Source organism: Tripterygium wilfordii, chromosome 12 (assembly GCF_013401445.1).
Source record: "Tripterygium wilfordii isolate XIE 37 chromosome 12, ASM1340144v1, whole genome shotgun sequence".
NCBI classification, from domain to species: domain Eukaryota; kingdom Viridiplantae; phylum Streptophyta; class Magnoliopsida; order Celastrales; family Celastraceae; genus Tripterygium; species Tripterygium wilfordii.
The window spans coordinates 619664-639807 of record NC_052243.1 but is presented as its reverse complement, the minus strand read 5'-3'; the positions used below and the strand labels follow the sequence as shown (position 1 = coordinate 639807).

General features: G+C 37.5%; 4 protein-coding genes across 8 annotated transcripts; 3 read left to right on the top strand and 1 right to left on the bottom strand.

Moving 5' to 3' along the window:
* Positions 1 to 1563: 1563 nt before the first annotated feature.
* Positions 1564 to 2722, top strand: LOC120010203 (PRA1 family protein F2-like). The gene has a single exon (XM_038860925.1). The coding sequence runs from the start codon at positions 1787 to 1789 to the stop codon at positions 2381 to 2383; it is 597 nt and encodes a 198-aa protein (XP_038716853.1). The 5' UTR covers positions 1564 to 1786; the 3' UTR covers positions 2384 to 2722.
* Positions 2723 to 4587: 1865 nt separating this feature from the next.
* LOC120010382 (E3 ubiquitin protein ligase DRIP2-like) lies at positions 4588 to 9545 on the bottom strand. The gene is made up of 8 exons (XM_038861162.1): positions 9350 to 9545; positions 8995 to 9156; positions 8425 to 8524; positions 7557 to 7890; positions 6976 to 7418; positions 6803 to 6853; positions 5632 to 5704; positions 4588 to 5128 (listed from the first exon to the last, which is right to left on the bottom strand). The coding sequence occupies exons 2-8, from the start codon at positions 9107 to 9109 to the stop codon at positions 4952 to 4954; spliced, it is 1293 nt and encodes a 430-aa protein (XP_038717090.1). The 5' UTR covers positions 9110 to 9156; positions 9350 to 9545; the 3' UTR covers positions 4588 to 4951.
* Positions 9546 to 12020: 2475 nt separating this feature from the next.
* On the top strand, positions 12021 to 19092 carry LOC120011299 (probable galacturonosyltransferase 6). Of its 5 annotated transcripts, none has more exons than XM_038862383.1 (10): positions 12021 to 12425; positions 12783 to 12817; positions 13285 to 13329; positions 13438 to 13588; positions 13686 to 13765; positions 14756 to 14994; positions 15212 to 15569; positions 16698 to 17219; positions 18128 to 18435; positions 18586 to 19092. In XM_038862383.1, exons 1-9 carry the CDS (start codon positions 12314 to 12316, stop codon positions 18401 to 18403), a joined length of 1818 nt encoding a protein of 605 aa, XP_038718311.1. In that variant the 5' UTR covers positions 12021 to 12313; the 3' UTR covers positions 18404 to 18435; positions 18586 to 19092. The 5 variants fall into 5 exon arrangements, with proteins under 5 accessions (XP_038718311.1, XP_038718310.1, XP_038718312.1 ...); XM_038862382.1 differs by having other exon boundaries at positions 18535 to 18719; XM_038862384.1 differs by having other exon boundaries at positions 13288 to 13329; positions 18128 to 18719.
* Positions 19093 to 19225: 133 nt separating this feature from the next.
* LOC120011300 (photosystem II reaction center W protein, chloroplastic-like) lies at positions 19226 to 19894 on the top strand. Its single transcript, XM_038862387.1, has 2 exons — positions 19226 to 19419; positions 19496 to 19894. Exons 1-2 carry the CDS (start codon positions 19329 to 19331, stop codon positions 19798 to 19800), a joined length of 396 nt encoding a protein of 131 aa, XP_038718315.1. The 5' UTR covers positions 19226 to 19328; the 3' UTR covers positions 19801 to 19894.
* The last annotated feature ends 250 nt before the right edge of the window (positions 19895 to 20144 follow it).

Genomic DNA, 20144 nt, shown 5'->3' with positions numbered 1-20144 from the left:
CAATAAAAATTCAGAGGCCTTGTATTTGGACCCAGGCCCAAAAGCCCAATTAAAGCAACTTTGTTTTTTTATTGCCCTAGACCCGAAAATAGGCTGGTTTTTGCCTTCTCTGACAATCAATTCTATATGTGCAGATCTATAATCTATTACAGGCCAACGTATGCCTGGTTTGAAGAAACAACACTCTATCCACAAAAAAAAACTGCCAACCACTCCCCTTTCAGAGACTGCTTTATCCGACTCGTTTTCACCTCCATTTACATTGTTCTAGTCACACCTGTGGCTGCAGCCATGCCATTGTTTGGTGACTTTGTGTCTATCTATCTGTGGAGCAATTGGGTTCGCTGCATTGGGCTTTGTTTTCCTAGCCATGGGCCAAGGCATACCTTAAATCTGGAAGAATGCCCAGCAACACCAAACTTTATGCGCTAATTGCAGCTCCTTAATGTTGCTATAGCTTCTTGGTCCTCCACAGCATTGGCTCAATCAAGACATGAGTTCTTTTATGATATGTAGGAGATCCACAAAAAAAAATTATGGTAACCGAAAACAATACCAAACAAATTTGTCATTTGACTAATTTACACGAGTTTAAACTCGAGTCATTAGTCCCGTATGCATAGAAATTTCCACTTAACGATAAGATAAGTTGGGCCAAAACTCAACGCGTGACATCCCGATTACATACAATTTGGTCATAGAGAGATTCACCAACTATATTATCACCCAAGTGATTGTAGAAGATCAAAAAATTTGTATATTAATATGATACATTTTTGTTAGATACTAATTACTTAAAGCATTCCGTATAAACAAATGATTAAAGTATTAAACATACAAACTTACTTTTTGAACATCCTATATAAGTCTAAATTCATATTGTCAAGTATGTATGTACAGAAATCTCTCAAGTCTCAACGATATAATAAGTTTGGCTAACACTGAATGCGCGCGCACACAAATATCGCTCCCTAAGGTATAAAACACTCTTTTACTTGGTCATCATTTTCATTAATACGAAGATGGGCCGCATGAGAAGCAAACGTGTCAATCACTACAACACAAACATTAAAAGGCTAAAATTAAAAATGTGAGATTGACTTGTATACTATTTAGAAGTCTTGCTTTCACATGGTTTCATTGATTTGCATCCCAAAATACCATTTTTATAGATAAAAATAACAACGCAACTTTTGGTTTTCATGATCACCACTCACAATACCTCACAATCATGACATTTTAATTCATGATTCTTTATAACAAATGGATTATTTTTATTAATTATACAAGATTCTCCAATGAAAAGTCATTAATATGTTTTTTTACGGTATATTTTTGTTTGAAACAAAAATTAAATTGAACGTGAAAATAATATAAAAATTCGTTAAATATAAATTCGAGCTATTTTATATTATATTCAATTTAATTTAATTTTTTTTAATAAAAAATATATACGATACAATTCGCAAATCTGAACAAAAGACATTCATAATCACCATTGTTTTTAAAAGCTCCCTCTGCCCCCGCGGAGTAGCGGACCCAGTTAAACGTCATCGTATTACAGACTTCTGCGGCATTTCCATCAACATAACGAGCGACCTATCAGAGCATGTGAACAGTGAACTGTTAAAAGCTCCCTCTGCCCCCTTTCGCTCTGGCTCTTCAGTTTCAATTTCATACGGAATTGCGTTGGAGATACGCAGAAGCTAGGGTTTGTTTCGAGATTCCACTTGGCTTTGACTTAGATCCTTCAAATCTTGAAAAAACTCTGGGAGTCTAGTCTCCAATGAAATCAACTTCTTCAGCCCCCTACGGCGCCATCCCCTCCTCCACAACTCCTCCAACCACCACCAACTTCCTCACTCGCGCCACCGCCAACACCAGAGCCTACTTCGCCTCTCGCCGCCAATGGACCGAATTCTTCAATCTATCCTCCTTTACGCGTCCTCACTCTTTCGGGGAGGCCACCGTACGATTAAAAAGGAATCTGAACTACTTCCGCGGGAATTACGCCATGATTATCCTTGGCATCCTCTTCCTTAGCCTCCTTTGGCACCCGCTCTCGTTGATCGTCTACATAATAATCTTCGTCGCTTGGTTCTTCCTCTACTTTTTCCGTGACGAACCTCTTGTCATCGTTGGCCGCACTGTCGACGATCGCATCGTGCTCGGCGTGCTTTCCGTGGTGACCGTTGTGGTTCTGGTCTTCACGAGCGTGTGGCTTAATGTGCTGGTTTCCATCCTCATTGGGGCTTTTCTTGTCGTTTTACACGCCGCAATTAGAGGAACAGAGGATTTGTACATGGACGACTTGGAGGGGAGCGATGGAAGGTTGTTCTCGGTTTTGGAAAGCCCTACACGTGCCGGATATTCCCGCGTTTAGTTGATTCTTGAAGCGAGCCTCTTGATGCCCAATTTGGATTTGGTGAATGTGTAAGTAGTTCAGGCTTTTGAGTGATGTATTTGAAGGATCTTCTTGAATAGTTACAGCAATTCACACTGGTAAAATAAGATCCTCTATTTCTCTAATTCACATTTTCCTTCTCTTTTTTTAGCTTATAATTTTGATTTGCTGACACTAAGAGCTTTCTTTTCTTTTCTACAATATGTTTGTTGAAGTGATAGTCTGAGTTGAATCCATACAGGTGCTAGTTTATGGATGAATATCTTGTTCTTGTAATGGCAATTCGAGATTCAAGCATATTGTTTTTTGATTTTGCTCTATATTTGTTTTCAATGAAGCGTGAGTTCATCAAAGTTTATGCTTGAAGAGTTGACTACTACTGTTGGAGTTATGTCTATGATGTGGTTGGTGTCCGTCCTTAGTTTGTTTTTTAGCATTGGTAAAGTTTATAGTTGATTGGCGTGTCCATGATCTCTGATCTAGCACTGGTTCCTTTTGATACCTTGATGTTACTTATCTTGATGGCCTGGTTTTCCTTTCATTCAATTCAAGTTTAAGCAGAAACTTATGCATTCATACAATTTGTTACTGGTGTTTGAAGTCACTTTGGAGAATATAGTGAGGCAATCCATGTAGATGTGGAATAGTGAAATCCAGCCATATCTAGATCCATTCCTTTGACTGTCCCACACATGTGTGGACAATGGTCATGACTGCTCAGAATTTATAGTTGCCTAGTTGGGATGGTCCAATCTAGATGTGCGCATTTGGTTACACCAGTTTCTGTGGATATAAAGTATTAGAACTATATAGCTTATTTTGCTATCCCCCAAAGAATTGAATGGAGAATGGGGTCGTCATTGAAGATAAAGGGAATGCAACCTTTACCCCCATGTGAGGAAAAGACTTTGAAGTGGAAAAAAGAGTAACATAAGATGGAGAGGAGCAAGCATTATTGCTATCACCGGCCATAAAAAATTAAATGCTTTTGTACACTGCCATCCTGTCTGTTGTTTGAGGGCCTACAAAGCTTTAGTTGGTATTTACATGGTACATGAAAACTTTTTCATCTCTAGCAGATCTTTGTAAGTTGGTACTGATTGTAAGGATTTGGTATTGAATCGGTGCAAGCATATTATAACACTTGATTTAAGTTTTTTGGGTTATGATGAGTTGATGACTTCATTTTGTTCTCTGCATATTCCAGACAGAGATTGGAACTATGTGAGCTAGATGAAGGCTTTGTATAATAATTTAAGGATGCTAAAAGGGACACAAAATAAAACAGTAATAACAGTATAATTTTATAAAATTACTGATAGTTCGCTTTCGCCTAGTGGTAGATCTTTCATTTTGTATAATCTAGAGATTGCTGGTTCAGATCGTATAAACAATCTTTCCGCCTTTCATGGATAAGGCTGTGTACATCTTCCTCGTCTGGATTCTGTGGCCATTGTACATATTTTTATACCAAATGTTGTTTTTGTATGCAATAAGTGAGTAGATTTGGTATTGCCTATCTATAACAGAAGCTGTTTATAAGTATAGTTTCTAGTAATCTTCCCATCATTCTTCCAGCAGTAGTGGCAAGTCCTATTTCATTCAATAAAGTTACATTCCAGGTACTATTCCGTGTAATGCAGGCTCACTGGTTTGTGAGAATTGCTTGTACTTCATGATCTGAGATTTTATTCTTATAATTATGTTTAGAACCAAAGGGCAACGGATTATTTGAACTGTATGGAGGAAATGCGTTCTTTTCAAGATTTCTCTGTCCAGAAGTGTTGACAGTTCCATGGCATACATTGTCAGTCAAGAAACTAATGCCTTCTTTGAAAATCGTAACTTTCAGTATTCTGTTGTGAATTTGTTTCATTGCATGCTTGAGTACACGAAGACTGGTTCACCAATCTCTCCGGACTTACGATGTGAAGAATCATTGAGATTGAAAGTTCAATTTTAAACTAATGCACTTATTTTCAAGTGGTTTGCGTTGGACCTTCAAGTGGTTTGCGTTGAACCTTACACCGTTGGTAGACCGTTGTTCTTATCTATCCGTATACGTTATATATGCTCACATCAAGTACGGGTCTATGCTTTCCATCTTTGGGTTACCGACATCGTACCCACTCCCTCAACCTGCAAACTCTTATGGGTTTTCAAACTGAAGAGTACTAACAAAATGAATAATCCAAAGTAATTTATTGTTTTGCTAGGAAAGATAATAATACAACTTGGGCTTGTATACAAGCCGTCTAACCACATGTACCCAAGACATGTGTCTCAATCCAATTCCGGCACATTTACAAAAATTGCAATAGCCAAATCTTCCATGGAAAAGTATTGGAAGATACTACCTTTTATGCCCACAACACAAAACTCCCTGCTTTGCTACAAGGTGTCTGCAATTATTTGTACATGAAACAAATGATCAGTCATAGTCTATATATATGACTATTGTAAAAGTCCCTCTATATCAATAAGGAGTTTTAGAAAACTATAATGGTAACTGAAAAACTTGAGATGGTAGAAATATAGAGGATTTCGTCATTGACTTCCCGGGTTCTTTCGAGCATATGTCAGCACCATCACAAAGTCCCTGGCTGAGGAACCAATAGTTGCTGAGGATCGCTCCGGTGTTGATGTTGCTTGCAACCACAAATCGATTAGATTATGAAGTTGCAGTGAGGGAACTACCGTTTGTCCCATACATTTGATCTCAACCTGCACATTTGTTGATAAGAGACGAAAACTTAGATGTAAATAATGAAATTTTACTCTGATTATACTAAATTTAGTAACAGATGCCAGAGGAAGACAAGTGAGCCCGTTTCAATATTAATATACAAGATGCCTTCTGTTGCGATTTCTAAAATGTGCAAATAAAGGACCAAGCTTTAAAAAATCTTCAGTATGTTCAGGATACCCATATTGCAAGTGAAAAAATCATTAGACGCGACATCATTTCTTGGATGTTTAACAGCTCAGTGAAAACTAGAGGATGGATGCCAAACGAAAAAGAGAGCATTGCGCGTGGACATTAAGGACAAAAGAATTTGCCACTATTAAATGGATTTGATAGCGCAACATCCTTCAACAAGAGCTGATGGAAGTATGGAATCCCAAGGTCATGTATTATGATACATTCCAATCAACACAGCAGCATTTCAAGGAAAAATATTCGCACAAAAAAACTAATTTTGGGGAGAATTATTGATGGATCATACCTCAGCTTCACTGGTGAGATCTAGTTTCTTCATCAGGTACTTTTGGATAAAAGAGACGGGCATATTTCCATCCCTGTAACAGATTGAATTAGATGCAACATAATATATCAAATAAGAAGTCAAAGAATATCTTCCACTTCAACGAGTGACAAAAATATTAGCCTCTCCTACCCTAAATTCTGAATAAGCATAAGTTTTGCATGGTATCAATCGACTAGTTAATAAAGATACTAATTCTGTCACATTCTCATATTTCCAGTGAGCATTTTGAAATAAGTGGCTAGTAATGAGAAATTCCTGCCAGGGATCAACGACCATACAATTTAATTATACAAGAGATAGTTCCTTTCAAGATGCCAAATATAGAAAGTTCAGCTAGCTCTAGCAGATCACATTATCTGGAATAATAACCAAATCAAGGGACATTTAACGTAAATGGCACTAGACAGAAGAAGAGGGGGAAGAACTTGTTGGGACCATAGATCCTCAGCTATTCAACCAGAAAATAAGGAAACAAATCATACCGAGACATGCAGGTTTAACTATTCTGCAAATAAGTTGGTAATGACATTGGCTTATCAGGCCACCTGCCTCATCATGTCCCTAGTTAAAGTTTTCAAGATCAACAAAATAACTTGATCCATCATGACAAGTATGAAGACTGTCGCATCGGACCCAAGATAGGATTGCAACGATGTTAGGTAGAGCCAACATCAGATTGGAATTTCCCCAGCCAAGACCATCCCACTTCAATCATCAAATGGTGTTTTTCAAGCATATACCAATGATGTCCTTCGTCCATTTTAACTGCCTCAAACCATCTCCTTTACAGTACACCGTTTTTTATCACTCATCCACAGGATAACTAGCACTTTTAATAGAAGACCATCTTCGATGGTTGTTTCATAGCCGCACCTGAAATTAGTCTTCCTAACTATTCATATTGCACTGCTTCTGTAACATTCACCGTAATATACTAATATGTTTCAAGCATATTTAGCATGGATCCAGGAAAAAAAATCACATATACAATTAAAGCCAATTTTCATAAATATTTATTTCAAACAATGACTGAAATTAGTGAATAATGTCTAGAAAGTACATTTTTTTAAAAAAAAAATTCAATGGAAAGTCCCTACAAACTAAAAAATTGAAGCAAGAAGAAACATACTTTATTCTTAAGTAGCTTGCTGGAATTTGAGGCAAGAATGCATGTCCTTTCCTGAAATCATTGAAATTAATCGGTATTACAAACAGAGGCAGAGTAAAGCATCTAAAAAAATTCATTCAGTTATCAGAGTTGTTTTCTTTTTAAAGTTGAGAAGTTAAAAATCAAATTCTCACTGATCTTCAGAGGCTACTAGCGAGAACCAAACTGGACCACTTCTTTTTTCCTGCCTTGAACTGGCAGCATCAAGTACAGCTTGAGATGTTATTCCCGGGTCTCCTGGAGCAACTGCCCTTTTCCGGCGAATCCTGCGCAGCTTTTTATGTTCTACAGCTTCAGAAGAGGCAGGAAGAGCATTATTCTTCTCCTCCTCAGCATTTGCATTGTGTTTATTTTCTTTAGTTTTGGTTTTACGAACTCGACCTTCGTTGTCAGGGAGATTCAAAGATTCCAATTTGGTTTCAGGTCCTTGAGAATTAGATTTAAAAGACTTGCTTCTATTTGCGACTTCCACCAAACAATTTAAAGGTTTCCACAAATCCAATTTTGCCTCCGATGAATCATTTTCATCCTCTACTTTAGGGCTTACGAAATCTCTACGTCCAGAAGAGGAAGAACCCTACAACAGTTAAACACAGAGAAAATTGGAGGATGCGCACAACATAAACTACGTGGATCGAAGGATAGAACCTCATCACCAACGAATGTAAAGAAAGGTCTGTCCAAGCACAAAGAGAAACAAGTTAGCTTCTTTTACCTGTCCTTTGTTATGAGTGAACTTTTTAAGAGTTTCGGGTGAGCTAGAGCCCATTACATGTTCTTCTTCTGAATATTCTTCTTTTTTAGGAAACTTATCAATTACAGAACTGGAACCTCGTAAAGCTGCAGCCTTCCTTGTAATAGTTTTTGTTCTTTTACCAGTTGTGGCACCCCGGGATGATACTTTGGGAGTACTGACCACCAAAGATGAGAGTGATCTCTCCTTTCTTCTAGCTGGCAATGTTACTTCAGGTGCAGATTCAGGTGCATTTACCTTCTTTCTATTGTACGGGAAAATTCTGGTCCTCAAATCTTGCAAATTGTGGTCTGGCCTGATTACATATATGAATAGATATGCCTCAGTCCTTGCCAACTTATCAACAGAGTAAATTTTAACGCAATCAAAGTCAAAGCAAATCCTCATAATAGCCGTGCATTTTTCCTGTACCCTCAAATGAGCAGAAATTAATCTGTTTTGGAAGGGTAAATAGAGACTGAATAGCTTTGGGACGGCATAGACCAACATTTTACAGCAGCATTTCTCATGGCCAAGTAAATCCAATGATTATAATTTCAGTTTATCTCACCATGCACAATACTTGGCATAAAATCAATCAAGCTAATACTAGTTATTGAAGATTACAATGGAGTTTCACTCACTATGTGCAATATAGCAAAACTGGACAGTTATAACCCCAATACCCATGCACAGCAAATGCTGTATTAATCATGAAATCTGAACGTCCCTAATGCTAACCTGAAATCTCAATTTCAACAAAAGTAATGCCAAACAAGACCACTTGCTACCATGGCATAAAATATGAAGCACAGACTTGCACAGAAAGATAAAGAGAGGAGGATTTTACCTCAATTTCTCCAATGGCACACAACCCAGATCAATGTTGCACACTGGGCAGGAATCTAATTCCTCATCTGAAAGCCTGTCATATATGCACTTCCTGCAAACTGGATTAACACACATGACAAAACCCATTAGACATATGTCAAGTATAATTGGTTCAAAAATACTTATCAGCAAACCCAGCAAAATTCTACTGTCAAAACCATTATTAACTCTTCAATAGCTATAGCTATGATAAGAGCCATATCTGAAAAGGTATAGAACAAACCGCTCCCCTCACTTCAGCTAGACATCTTCAAGCATGGAAGAGAGAGTGACAGACTGTGCTAACATGATATTTTATGCCTATGCTATCCCAATATTTTAACAAAATGACCAGGTCAATATCAACTAAACCCAGAGAAGAAAACACGATAGAACGACAAATCCGATCGCCATACAAATGCAGAAGCAGTGATGAAATCAAAATTTGAAGTATCTACATCATATAACGAAAGAATTAAAAAAAAAATATACGTCCACGGACAGATTGAAGTGAAATGAAACAGAATTTTATGAGAGCAAGAGTACTCACACGTATGGAGGCATTCAGATATGGTGGTGGCATCTCTAAAGAGTTTATTGCAGAGAGAACAAGTCATGCATGCCGCAATCGTGTCCCTCTTCACCTTCGCCACCAGATTCGACATTTCTCCTTCCCAAACCCTCTACCTTGCTCACGTGTCCCCACACAGTCCTGCATGTCAAAAACACATCATGAACACACACAGAAATTCACGTCCATTCTTGCGTTCTTTGACTGCATTCAACACCGTAACAGACGAATACCACAAAGAAGAACAACACTAGGACAACTCATGTATGTAAGCAATAATCTAATAGTAGATGGTGTGTGTGTATATATTGATGGATAGAAGAGAGGGGAGAACCTGTCGATGATTTCGCGAAGAGTGTAGGAACAAAGCTTCGATTTTGGGAGATGGGTAGTGGAGATTTGTAGGGAATTGACGTGGGTTTTTGCTGGATTGAAGTGGGTAGTCGTGGATGATCCAAATCAAGCCACAGAGAGAGAGAGACAGAGAGTGGGAGAGAGAGGCCTCGACGAAAAAGAGCATGAATCAGGAACACCCCTCCCTTTGTTTTTGTGTTTACTCCATTTCAATATAGTTTTTATTTTTCATTTTTTTAAATATAATTAAAACGACGAGTTCAACTTCGAACAGCTATTAATTAATGAGATTGGAAATATTAAACTAAAATATAATAAAGGAGTTTGCGGACTCAGATCATATGGTTTGAGATAAAGTCCACCAGGGGCGCACACGGAACCAAGATGTGCACCGGGTCAGAGACTTGTGTGTTCGCGACGACTAGACTCTATGGAAAGTGTCTTAACGCGCGCATCCCTGCACTTTAGCACCGCTGTACTTTCTTTTTCTTCCTAAATAACCTACATTCTTGCAATTCCTTAAATAGGTCCACAAATTCCTAAACCCTATATTAAATATTTTTAATATGGACTCAAACCCGGGCTGTTAGACCGACGCACACATGATTTTTTCACCTAACAACATGGTAAGTTAGGTCAAAACACAGCGCATGACCAAAAAAATAATGCTCACAATGAGAATCAAACTCATAATCTCCCGATTATATACAATTTGATCTCATATGGATTCGCCAATTAGACTATCATGTAAGTGATTCAACAACAACTATATACGCTAACACTAAAATCTCAAATCTACACTCATGCAAAGGTAGATCTATATAAACATTGTTCTAAAATGCTTTTTTTTTCAATAAAATAAATAAAATAAAAACGTTTCATTTGGTCAAACGGTCGACCCAAACATTTTGTTGCATGAGATCAATTGACCTTTAATCACTATTATATAATCTCCCCTAATTGCACATGCAAGAGAATTATAAAAATCTAGCATCTAAATATATAAGAACAAGGGGAAGTATAGAAATATATATTTTCATGCATGACCCTATTTTGACTAAAAGATTAATTTGTGTTTTGGACAATATGATCTCAACAAGAAAAGTTCCTAATATTACCAATTTCATAAAAGGGGCAATCTTGATCCTTATACACCTTATTAGTTATTACAAATTATATATACATAATACACAAAATGTTATTACAGTACTTGTTTACATTCAATGTATATATCAAATGCAAAGGATCCACATATGATGACTTCCATAAAAAGAGATACCATAATCCAAACTTCCCCCATTATCAAGTTAATACATTGAATTATTCCACTTGTTCAATTTATACATTTTTATAAAATATGGTCGAGGTTGTTGTCGAAGATAATACTCTGAATCATTTGGATGATAGCTTAGTTAGTGAATCTTTGGGATCGAATCATATAGACTTGGGAAGTCATGAGTTTGATTTTCACTAGGAGCATAATGTGGCCATCCATATGTTGGCCTTTGTCCAAATTACCATGTCGTAAGGTCAAAAATTTATGTGAATCCAGGTTTGATGATCCGAATTTAGGCTCAAGCTATCTAATGGACAAGTTTGTCTTGTATCATTTTTGGATACGAAAAAATAAATAATTGTGATTTTTCTTGACAACGCATTTACTTCGTAAAAGGTCAAAGATATTTTCCTTCTAATTGACTAGGTGGAGTTGGGCCTAGATCTGAGGTCCGGCAGAGAATAAGCTCAAGTCCATCTACTTTCGATACTGGATTTGAGAGCCTCTCCGGGCCCCTCTCCAAAGGCCCAAACTCCTAAAAGAAATTTAAAAAACAGAAGGAAAAAAAACCCACTGAGGCACTAATGCAGTGATGCATCCACCACTCAATGGCACCATGAACAGGGTGTCTTCCAATTTCTAAATGTTATTATAATGACTTTGACTAACAGCAATTAAGAAATTAATACACCACACCACTCCAGTCTTTGTCTTTCCACTTAGAAAATCCACCCAAGCAGCACTTTAAAACCAATTTTTAAACTTAAGCTTTATATCATAGATAGTGAATTAGTAACTGATATACTATCTTTAAAAAAAAACTGATATACTATCTACCCGATCCGATGTAATACATTCGGTGTCCGTTAATGCCGATAGTTTTTAGTTTGATGGGTTTGTCTGAATGAATTTCATCAACCCATTGGATAGGAAAAATTATCGTTGATTGCGGTACTCTGTATTGATTTTTATTAATGCATTCGGGTTTTTTTATGCCACGCGGCACTAAAATGGAAAAGTGGACCATCGGAGGGTGAGTGTCATGAAAATCAACGGCCATTAATGATCGATCTCATCTTCGACTATGTACGTGTTTGGCAGTGCGTTTGCACTGCGTTCAGTTGCAACACACCTCACAGCACCACAGTTTTTTGTGACACGCCAAACAACTTTTGCGTTTCAACTCATCTCACAGCACCACAGCTTTTTACCTCACAGCACCTCACCACACCTCACAGCACTCCCAAACGCTTACATATATATAGTCCAGGCAGCACCTCGCCACGTGTTTCTCTTCTCTGATATCAAAGCGCGTCCATCCTAACGTATATAAATACAGTTCGAAATCTGAAAAAAGCAATAAATTACGAAAAAAAAAAAAAAGAGAAAGAAAGAGAGAAGAAATCCTTAACGTATTCGGATGATGCTCTCTCTAAATCTGTCTCTCTTTCTAAAATTGCCGTTGTCTATCTAGAACTAGTGCAGAGGGCGAAAGGAGAACCTCTGAAACCCTAGCTTGTGATTGCTTGCGTTTTAAGTATCGGATCTATCTCAATTTGATTCCATGCCTTGTGCTTTCTGGAAAACGACTGAGACGAGTGAGTGAGCGAGTGGAAGAACCCTAAGGAGTAAGGATTGATTGATTTAGTTAAACTGTGTACGTTATTGATGAAACAAGTTCTTCGGTGGCAGAGGACTCTGATCCTCTCTATGCTGTCTTTCACCGTGCTTGCTCCTCTCTTCTACGTATCGAATAGGCTCAAAAGCGTCAATTCCATAGGTATATTTTTTTCCATATGCCTCAACGTGTATGCATGTATGGAGTATGGATTCATGTGTTTATCGATTGATGTGTAGCGACAAAGGGAAATTGTATGCGTTATAAAACTTTTTGGATTTATGTGCGAGAATGCCAAGCATAGAGATAGATTGTTTTTTACTGTGATCAATTATCTGAATATCCTTCTAAGTGAGGGATTTTGCTGTGGTCACTGCTTTTGTCATCTGCACTTACCGTTTGTTTGTATTATTGTTTGTAACTTGTAAGTTTGTTTTTGTACTTCATTGTACATATGTTTTCTTTATAGATAGATTGATATCCTATTTCCTTTTGGAATTTTTCTATTTTTTGTTTCAGGCCGGGACGCGCTTGTTGAGGATTTGTCTACTATTGTATGTATTTTTCTCTTCAATATTAATTTTTCTTATTCCCTTTTGGATGGTAGAACTTTAGAGTTGTAGGGTTGGGGGGTGCAACGTAGAGGTCAGAGTTTCAGTTTCTAAAAGGGCCTCTCCACATATTATGTGGGATAAGGTCTGTGAACATCTTGTTTGTCCCGACTAGGCTTTGTGCACAGGTGTTGTTTACCTTTTCTTTTATAGTTTTTTACTCCCTTTTGGATGGTGGGAGAAATTGGGAAAAGAATGGATAACGAAATGGTGATTTTTAATGAATTTTAGTTGTGTTTCTCTCTTTCAAATAGGTGAACTGCTTTCTTTGGCTGAAAAATAGTTATGGGTGGTGCTTGGTTATTTTGGTCGTTTTGTTAAAGCAAAGGTTTAAATATATAACAAGTCATACCTTAGAAGATGTTTGGTTTTTTTATTGGTGATTTGAAATGAATTCTGCCTGTTTGCAGCAGAAATATTGGACCGATGCTGTAAAACTTAAAGCGATTGAGAAGGTAGATTATACATTTATACTTTATTTTGTTTCCCAGGCTTTCCTTGCATTTATTTTGATTCTATTTTGCTATTTATCTGAGTCAAGTGGGGTCTGACTTTTGGTACAGGAGTGGAGTGAACGCTTGAAAGAGCCAAAACCAGTTGTTTATGAAGACAAAGACTTAGGTTCTTCTGTCAGTGACAATTCCCTTGAGGGGAATAGTGATTCTACAAAATCTAGAAATGTCAGGGGCACAGCTAACATTTTGGATATAAATGGTAGTATTATAATGTATATGCAATTCTTTGCGAGTCTCCAATGCTCTTGCAGTTTGTTGACTTCTGATTTTTCTTTTTGTTGTATTTTATTTCAAAGTCTCAGGAGCTAATCATGAAAGAGAACAATATAATCTGAAAATTCAGACCATAGCAGTGCCAACCAATCATCATGAAAAGGTAATCATTTCCATGGATTATTTATAGTCATCCTAATTGTTCTAACGTGGAAGATGGCAAAAGTTGGTTCCAGACTGAGGGGGAAGCTATCATGTCATTGTATTTATGTTAGATAAACCAGTCAGAATGATGCACTATGAGTTATAAGTTGTTTGCTGAAATATTGTCTTACAATCACGCGTCTAAATTAGTCATGCAACGGTGGGGAACTGATGATTGGTCATTCGAAGACAGTTTGGTTTGGCTCTTAACTTTTGCAAAATATCTAGTCTTGTTAATGATAGGTAACATTTGCAAAAATACCATCTTTCAACTATTATGTGGAGTAAGGTCTGCGTACATCCTACCTATCCCCGACCCCACCCACTGTGAGAGCCTTGTGCACGAGAGTTGTATCATCTTACAATTGCATGTAAAACTGAGATTAATCATATGATTGGGCCATTTTTCTAATTGTATTTTGAATCACAGTACTGCTTCATTATTGAGGAGTAAATCTTAGTATGGTAGTGGCACACATTAGTAAATATATAATTAGCTGATTTAGGTAAACTGTTTTGACCTATTACATGAAGGTTGCAGTGCATATTGATAATAAAAGAACAGAAAACCATGGAGTGGTATTTTTATGTGGAGAGGTGACTTGGAACAAATATTACCTGTTGTTATAGACTTATAGTATTAGAAACCGTGACTTGGAACAAATATTACCTGTTGTTATAGACTTATAGTATTAGAAACCACTTACCATTTTAGATAGCATGAGATTTCAATATACATTTTCAGTCTCGCTAGTGGTTGTTTTTTGGTGCGGTGTCTGAATTATGAATATATGTGCTACTTACAAAGTACATTAACGGACTTAAAGGATCCATCAACTTCTTTTTTCCAAAGTACCTTCATTGATTTCTAAAGGCATGTAGCCATTCATATCTTACATTTGCTGGGACTCCTGGTTCCAACTTGTGTGGTTGCTAATATTGGTTTCAGTTGCAGGAGCAATCCAATCAAACAACAGTTCTCCAAAAACACGACACGCAGTCTCAGTTACTGGGAGCGGCGGATGTGAAAGTAAAACAGATTAGGGACCAGCTTATTAGAGCCAAGGCTTACTTACATTTTGCACCACCTGGCAGTAATTCCAATTTTGTTAAAGAGTTAAGAGTGAGACTTAAAGAACTGGATCGAGCTGTTGGTGAAGCTGCCAAAGATTCAGATTTGTCTAGAAGGTACCTGAATCACTCATGTTGTTTATAGTAATACAGATATCTGTGAATTAGGAAAAAGTTGGAAATCAAAATCAAATTCTGTTCAGTTAGTAAGAATATAAGGATAGTTTGTGTATCAGTAAAACTTTTTGAGAATGAAATATATGCCAAGGATTGATTTTAGGGGAAAAGAGCAAAAAGTACTTTTTCTAAATCTTAAGACCAATTGAATTTACAGTGCGCTGCAGAAAATGAGGTCCATGGAGGTTTCCTTATCCAAAGCCAGTCATGTATTCCCAGACTGTTCTGCCATGGTCACCAAGCTCCGCACTATGGCTTACATTGCTGAAGAACAGGTTCAGACCCATAGGAATCAAGCTGCATATCTCCTTCAGCTTGCAGCAAGGACTACTCCAAAAGGTCTTCATTGCCTTTCTATGCGACTGACAGCTGAATACTTGTCCCTGCAGCCCGAAGAGAGGCAGCTGTCTAACCAACAAAAATTCTATGATCCGAATTTTTATCACTATGCTGTCTTCTCTGATAATATTCTGGCTTGTGCAGTTGTTGTGACCTCCACTGTATCATCTGCTATGGTAAGCTGCAAATATAATTATTATTGAATTTATTTCCTGGCTTATTTTGAGGTCCTTATTACTTGCATTTCCTGTGAGAAGATCTGAAAGACACCCTTCTGCACCAGTTATATAGTGTTGCACATTTGTTATCGACCCATACAATTGTCTGGACACAAATTTGCATGCATCATAATTAATATGTATATTAGAAAAATAGGCATCTTGTAAAGCACATGAACATCAAAAGCTTATGCTTATTGGCAACATTATGGGAATGAGAACTGGTATGTTAAAAAAATGTTTTGAGAGAGGATGGAACATTCCTTATACTACGTTTGGCAACCATTTCGTAGCAGGGATGGAATTCTCCATGTGGATTCTTGTTGGCCATAGGTTACGCTCTATTGCTTTACTCGCTACCAATCAAATATTGCCCATAAACTTTTCTTTTTCTTTTTTATATTGTCTCTTCTATCCATGTCGTTTTCTTTGCCTTATCCGAATTGAATTCTATCTCAATTTTTCACATTGGAGCCTCAGCAATTCCACATTGCACATGCCAAACTATCTTACCAATTTTCAAACTTTTTCCTTCTGCGAAATCGAAAAATCTAACTTGGATTCTACTATTTTCCTCATATGATACTCCAACTGTGGACCTCCTCAAGCTAATTCCTCAAAGATTTGTTGTGATCGTGATCTAGGATGACCACTCAGTTTAGTCAATCGCCAATATGCCTCAGAGTTATAAATAAACCCATAATCTTATTGTTATTATTCTGTTGCTTGAAATATGATAATGAGCATTGTTACTGGTGGCATTTTTCTGACTTCATAATGGAAGAAAAGTTCTATGATTTTGTTTGATGACCACACATCTAAATGTCTAAATTTTCTTTGTTAGCCTTTTTGTTTGGAAGTCTTGGGAGAGCTGCTTTACAATTTGGAATTTAGCAGTCTAGGCAGAGGGAAAATCTATAGCTGTTTTATAATCTTGGTGCTCAAAGATTATCCAATTGTTGACACATACTAATCTTCTTGATTGTACACCTTCTGAGTCATGCTTCACAATTTGTTCGTCATTCGATGCATCACTTTTTCAATTGTTCTAAGAAAACCTAATATTTATTTCTTAACTGTTTGCAGGAACCAGAGACAATTGTTTTCCATGTGGTGACTGATGCTCTCAACTATCCGGCATTCTCAATGTGGTTCTTGTTGAATCCCCTTGGCAATGCTACGGTTCAGATTCAGAACATAGAGAATTTTGAAGGGTTGTTGACCAAGCATGATTCCATGCCTAAGAGGCATAACTCCAAAGATCCAAGATATACTTCTGCTCTGAACCACCTGCGCTTCTATCTGCCTGATGTCTTCCCTCTACTGAATAAGATTGTGCTATTTGACCATGATGTGGTAGTGCAAAGGGATCTTTCTGGACTTTGGGGCATTAATATGATGGGAAAAGTAAATGGAGCTGTGGAGACTTGCCGGAAAAGTGAAGCTTCTTTTCGAGGAATGGATATCCTTATTAATTTTTCAGATCCATTGGTGGCTAAGAGGTTTGATGTCAAGGCATGTACATGGGCATTTGGGATGAATATGTTTGATCTGCATGAATGGAGGAAACACAATCTAACTGCAATCTACCATAGATATTTACAACTGGTAATGGAATTTCTTTTCTTTCTTATAGCGGCTTTTGCTGGTTGATTTATCATTATGTGCAATTTTTTTTTATTTGCTCCCTTTCCCTGATGTCACTCATTTTATTATAGCCCTTATTCTTCCTGAAGATGATCATGTACTGGTCAAAATCTGTGGTTGGGAAGGTCATGAATAGCGAAAAATACAAGAATTTGATCGAATATTTATAATAATTCCTTTGGATGGTGAATTTGTGTTAAGGAGGGTGAAGATAGAAAAAAAACTTGGTTGAAAATTTGGAACCACCTTGGTTTTTTCTTCTTTCAAAACATTATCCTGACATTTGAATAATCGAGTCATAGTCTTGTTGACTTATAGGGTTTTACTGTTTGCTACCATTTCTGTTTTTAAAAACCTAATTTGAAGAGCTAAAATAGAAATAGTGTATTATTGGGTGAGATTCTGCTTGATTGACTTATGATAGTTATCCTTTTCTAAGTCTCTTCAGACGTCACAATTCATTGAGAACTGTTGTTAAGCCGCAGAATAGGAAACTCGTTGTCTTGTATCAGAAACACTTGTGTTATGGGCAAAATAATATTTTCAAAAGATATTGACCAGAGAAGGCCATAATAACATGCAATACTCTTGGTACTATAACTAATTCAAGCTGGTTTAATGGTTTTACCTTTCTTTACTTTTTGGTCCGGTAGTGAAAACTCGCCTGGTTTTGTTTTTGGTTATCTTAATCAATACGCCATCCACATAGCTGAATGTGTTAATATGAGAGGCTGCTAGCTACATAGTGTGCCACATTTGTCCTAGTTGTATGGCAGTGGCTACGTGAACTTACAATCTTCAACAATGTCCATGTGTTTTATTTGTAATGAATTTTCTATTTGTTGATGCATTTTGTGGTTTGGCTTCAGGGATATAAGAGGCCGTTGTGGAAAGCTGGGAGCTTGCCATTAGGCTGGGTCACATTCTATAAGCAAACAATTGCTTTGGACAAGAGATGGCATGTTCTGGGCTTAGGTTATGAATCTGGTGTCGGACAGGGTGACATCGAGAAGGCAGCAGTTATACATTACGATGGAGTCATGAAACCGTGGTTGGATATTGGCATTAAGAAATACAAGAGTTACTGGAGCAAACATGTCAATTACAATCACCCTTACTTACGACAGTGCAATATCCATGACTAATCGAAAAATATGGTGCAAAATCATTCATACATGTTAGTTGAATTCTAGGAAGGAGTGTCTTCTCACATGATTCTTTGATAATTTGTCCTGTATATTTCATTAATATTTTCTTCTCGGCCATAATTTTGTAGGAGATGAGTCAATTGATATTAAAAAAAAAAAGGTTTTGATGGATATTGCAGGACTCTCAGTTCAAGTCTGTACATAACTTCTCTGGACTCTTACATCTTGGGACAGTCTCCGGTTACAATTCTCTACTAATTTCTATAGGGAGGCGGTTCAGCTGCTTTCTGTGGACTGTTGCCCTGTTGAACTACTTGAGCGAGACATTTTGTTTGAGTTGAGGCGATGCCTTTCTGGTCGTTAGGCGAGGCATTTTAAAGGCAATTTATCGACATATAGTATTTTTTGACGATGTTGTTTGTTTTCCCAAATAAGGATGTCAATGTATGTACGCCCAAGTACAGTATTATGTGGTTTATTTCCGAAAATAATCTCGTCTTTCTCACTTGAATTCTTGAGCACCCAAGTGAGAATAGATTGTACTTGGGTACTCAGCGTTTCACCTCCAATAGGTTAATTTTTCACCTCCAAGAGGTAAATGATTCAAGTGGGGAGGTGAGATTATCGTGAGATTATTTTCTGAAATAAAATACAAATACAGGATATATTTTGTGCAAATTTCTTACGGTGGGAGGTGTGCTTGTACTTACGGAGTGGATTATATGACACGTGGATTAAACTGGTTGGGCTAGTGTGGATAGAGGATCATCTGGAACTATGACCAACCTATCCTTGTGGTGGTGGTGCATTAGGCAGACTGAAATATCAATCTCCAAAAACACTCCTCTCATTTAGCTCTCAACATATCTGGATCATACAGTCTTCATTTCCAAGTTACCCATCTGCCTGATTGAAGCAAGAGATGGCCTCCATCACTGCCCCCACATCAATAGCTCATGCAGCTCTTCCACTCAAGAGGCCCATGATAGCCACATCATCCTCCCCTGTTCTTGGTAAGATTTTCTCACTTTAGTTAATTGCTGTAAAATTCTCTGAGATTTCATCAACTTATGGGGAATATGGTCACAGGGTTGCCATCAATTGGAAGCAATGGGAGAGTGAGATGTTCAATGGAGGAGAAAAAACCTTGTCTGCAGTCAAAGATTGGGATGAGTGCATCATTGCTTGCTGCAGCTTATGCTGCAACCATGTCTAACCCAGCTATGGCTTTGGTGGATGAGAGGATGAGCACTGAAGGAACTGGACTTCCTTTTGGTTTGAGCAATAACGTTCTTGGGTGGATCCTTTTTGGTGTTTTTGGCCTCATTTGGACTTTCTATACCGTTTACACTTCCTCTCTTGAGGAGGATGAGGAGTCTGGATTGTCTCTTTAATTCAGCAAAATCTGCCTTCTTGTTGATCTTAGACTTTTATGTTTTGAAGGAATGTAATATATGCTTTGGAATTAAACTACCTTCCCTTTCTCCAGTTTGTATGCCCAATCACTTAGCTGCCCCCTTTTCCCTGCTAGGTCTTCTTGAAATTCATTGTGTCCATGGCATCAATGATCACCTTGAAGCAATTTTTATTATTTTGCATATTCTGGTGAGACTTCGATTTTTCGTGGCCAGACAAATTTAAGTGCGCACAAGCCTGTCTGACTATCCGAGAGTTTAGGCATATATCAATGTCAAATGGCAATTTTGCAGGTCTTTTAGTAAAAAAAAATAGAAATAAA

Coding starts and splice junctions, on each gene's coding strand:
- LOC120010203 (XM_038860925.1), top strand. CDS start 1,787: ATGAAATCAACTTCTTCAGCCCCCTACGGCGCCATCCCCTCCTCCACA.
- LOC120010382 (XM_038861162.1), bottom strand. CDS start 9,109: ATGTCGAATCTGGTGGCGAAGGTGAAGAGGGACACGATTGCGGCATGC. Junction 8,525..8,994: donor ATCTGAATGCCTCCATACGT/GTGAGTACTCTT, acceptor GTGTTAATCCAG/TTTGCAGGAAGTGCATATAT. Junction 5,705..6,802: donor GCAAGCTACTTAAGAATAAA/GTATGTTTCTTC, acceptor AATCTGTTACAG/GGATGGAAATATGCCCGTCT.
- LOC120011299 (XM_038862383.1), top strand. CDS start 12,314: ATGAAACAAGTTCTTCGGTGGCAGAGGACTCTGATCCTCTCTATGCTG. Junction 12,426..12,782: donor CAAAAGCGTCAATTCCATAG/GTATATTTTTTT, acceptor TTTTTGTTTCAG/GCCGGGACGCGCTTGTTGAG. Junction 17,220..18,127: donor ACCATAGATATTTACAACTG/GTAATGGAATTT, acceptor GTTTGGCTTCAG/GGATATAAGAGGCCGTTGTG.
- LOC120011300 (XM_038862387.1), top strand. CDS start 19,329: ATGGCCTCCATCACTGCCCCCACATCAATAGCTCATGCAGCTCTTCCA. Junction 19,420..19,495: donor ATCATCCTCCCCTGTTCTTG/GTAAGATTTTCT, acceptor ATATGGTCACAG/GGTTGCCATCAATTGGAAGC.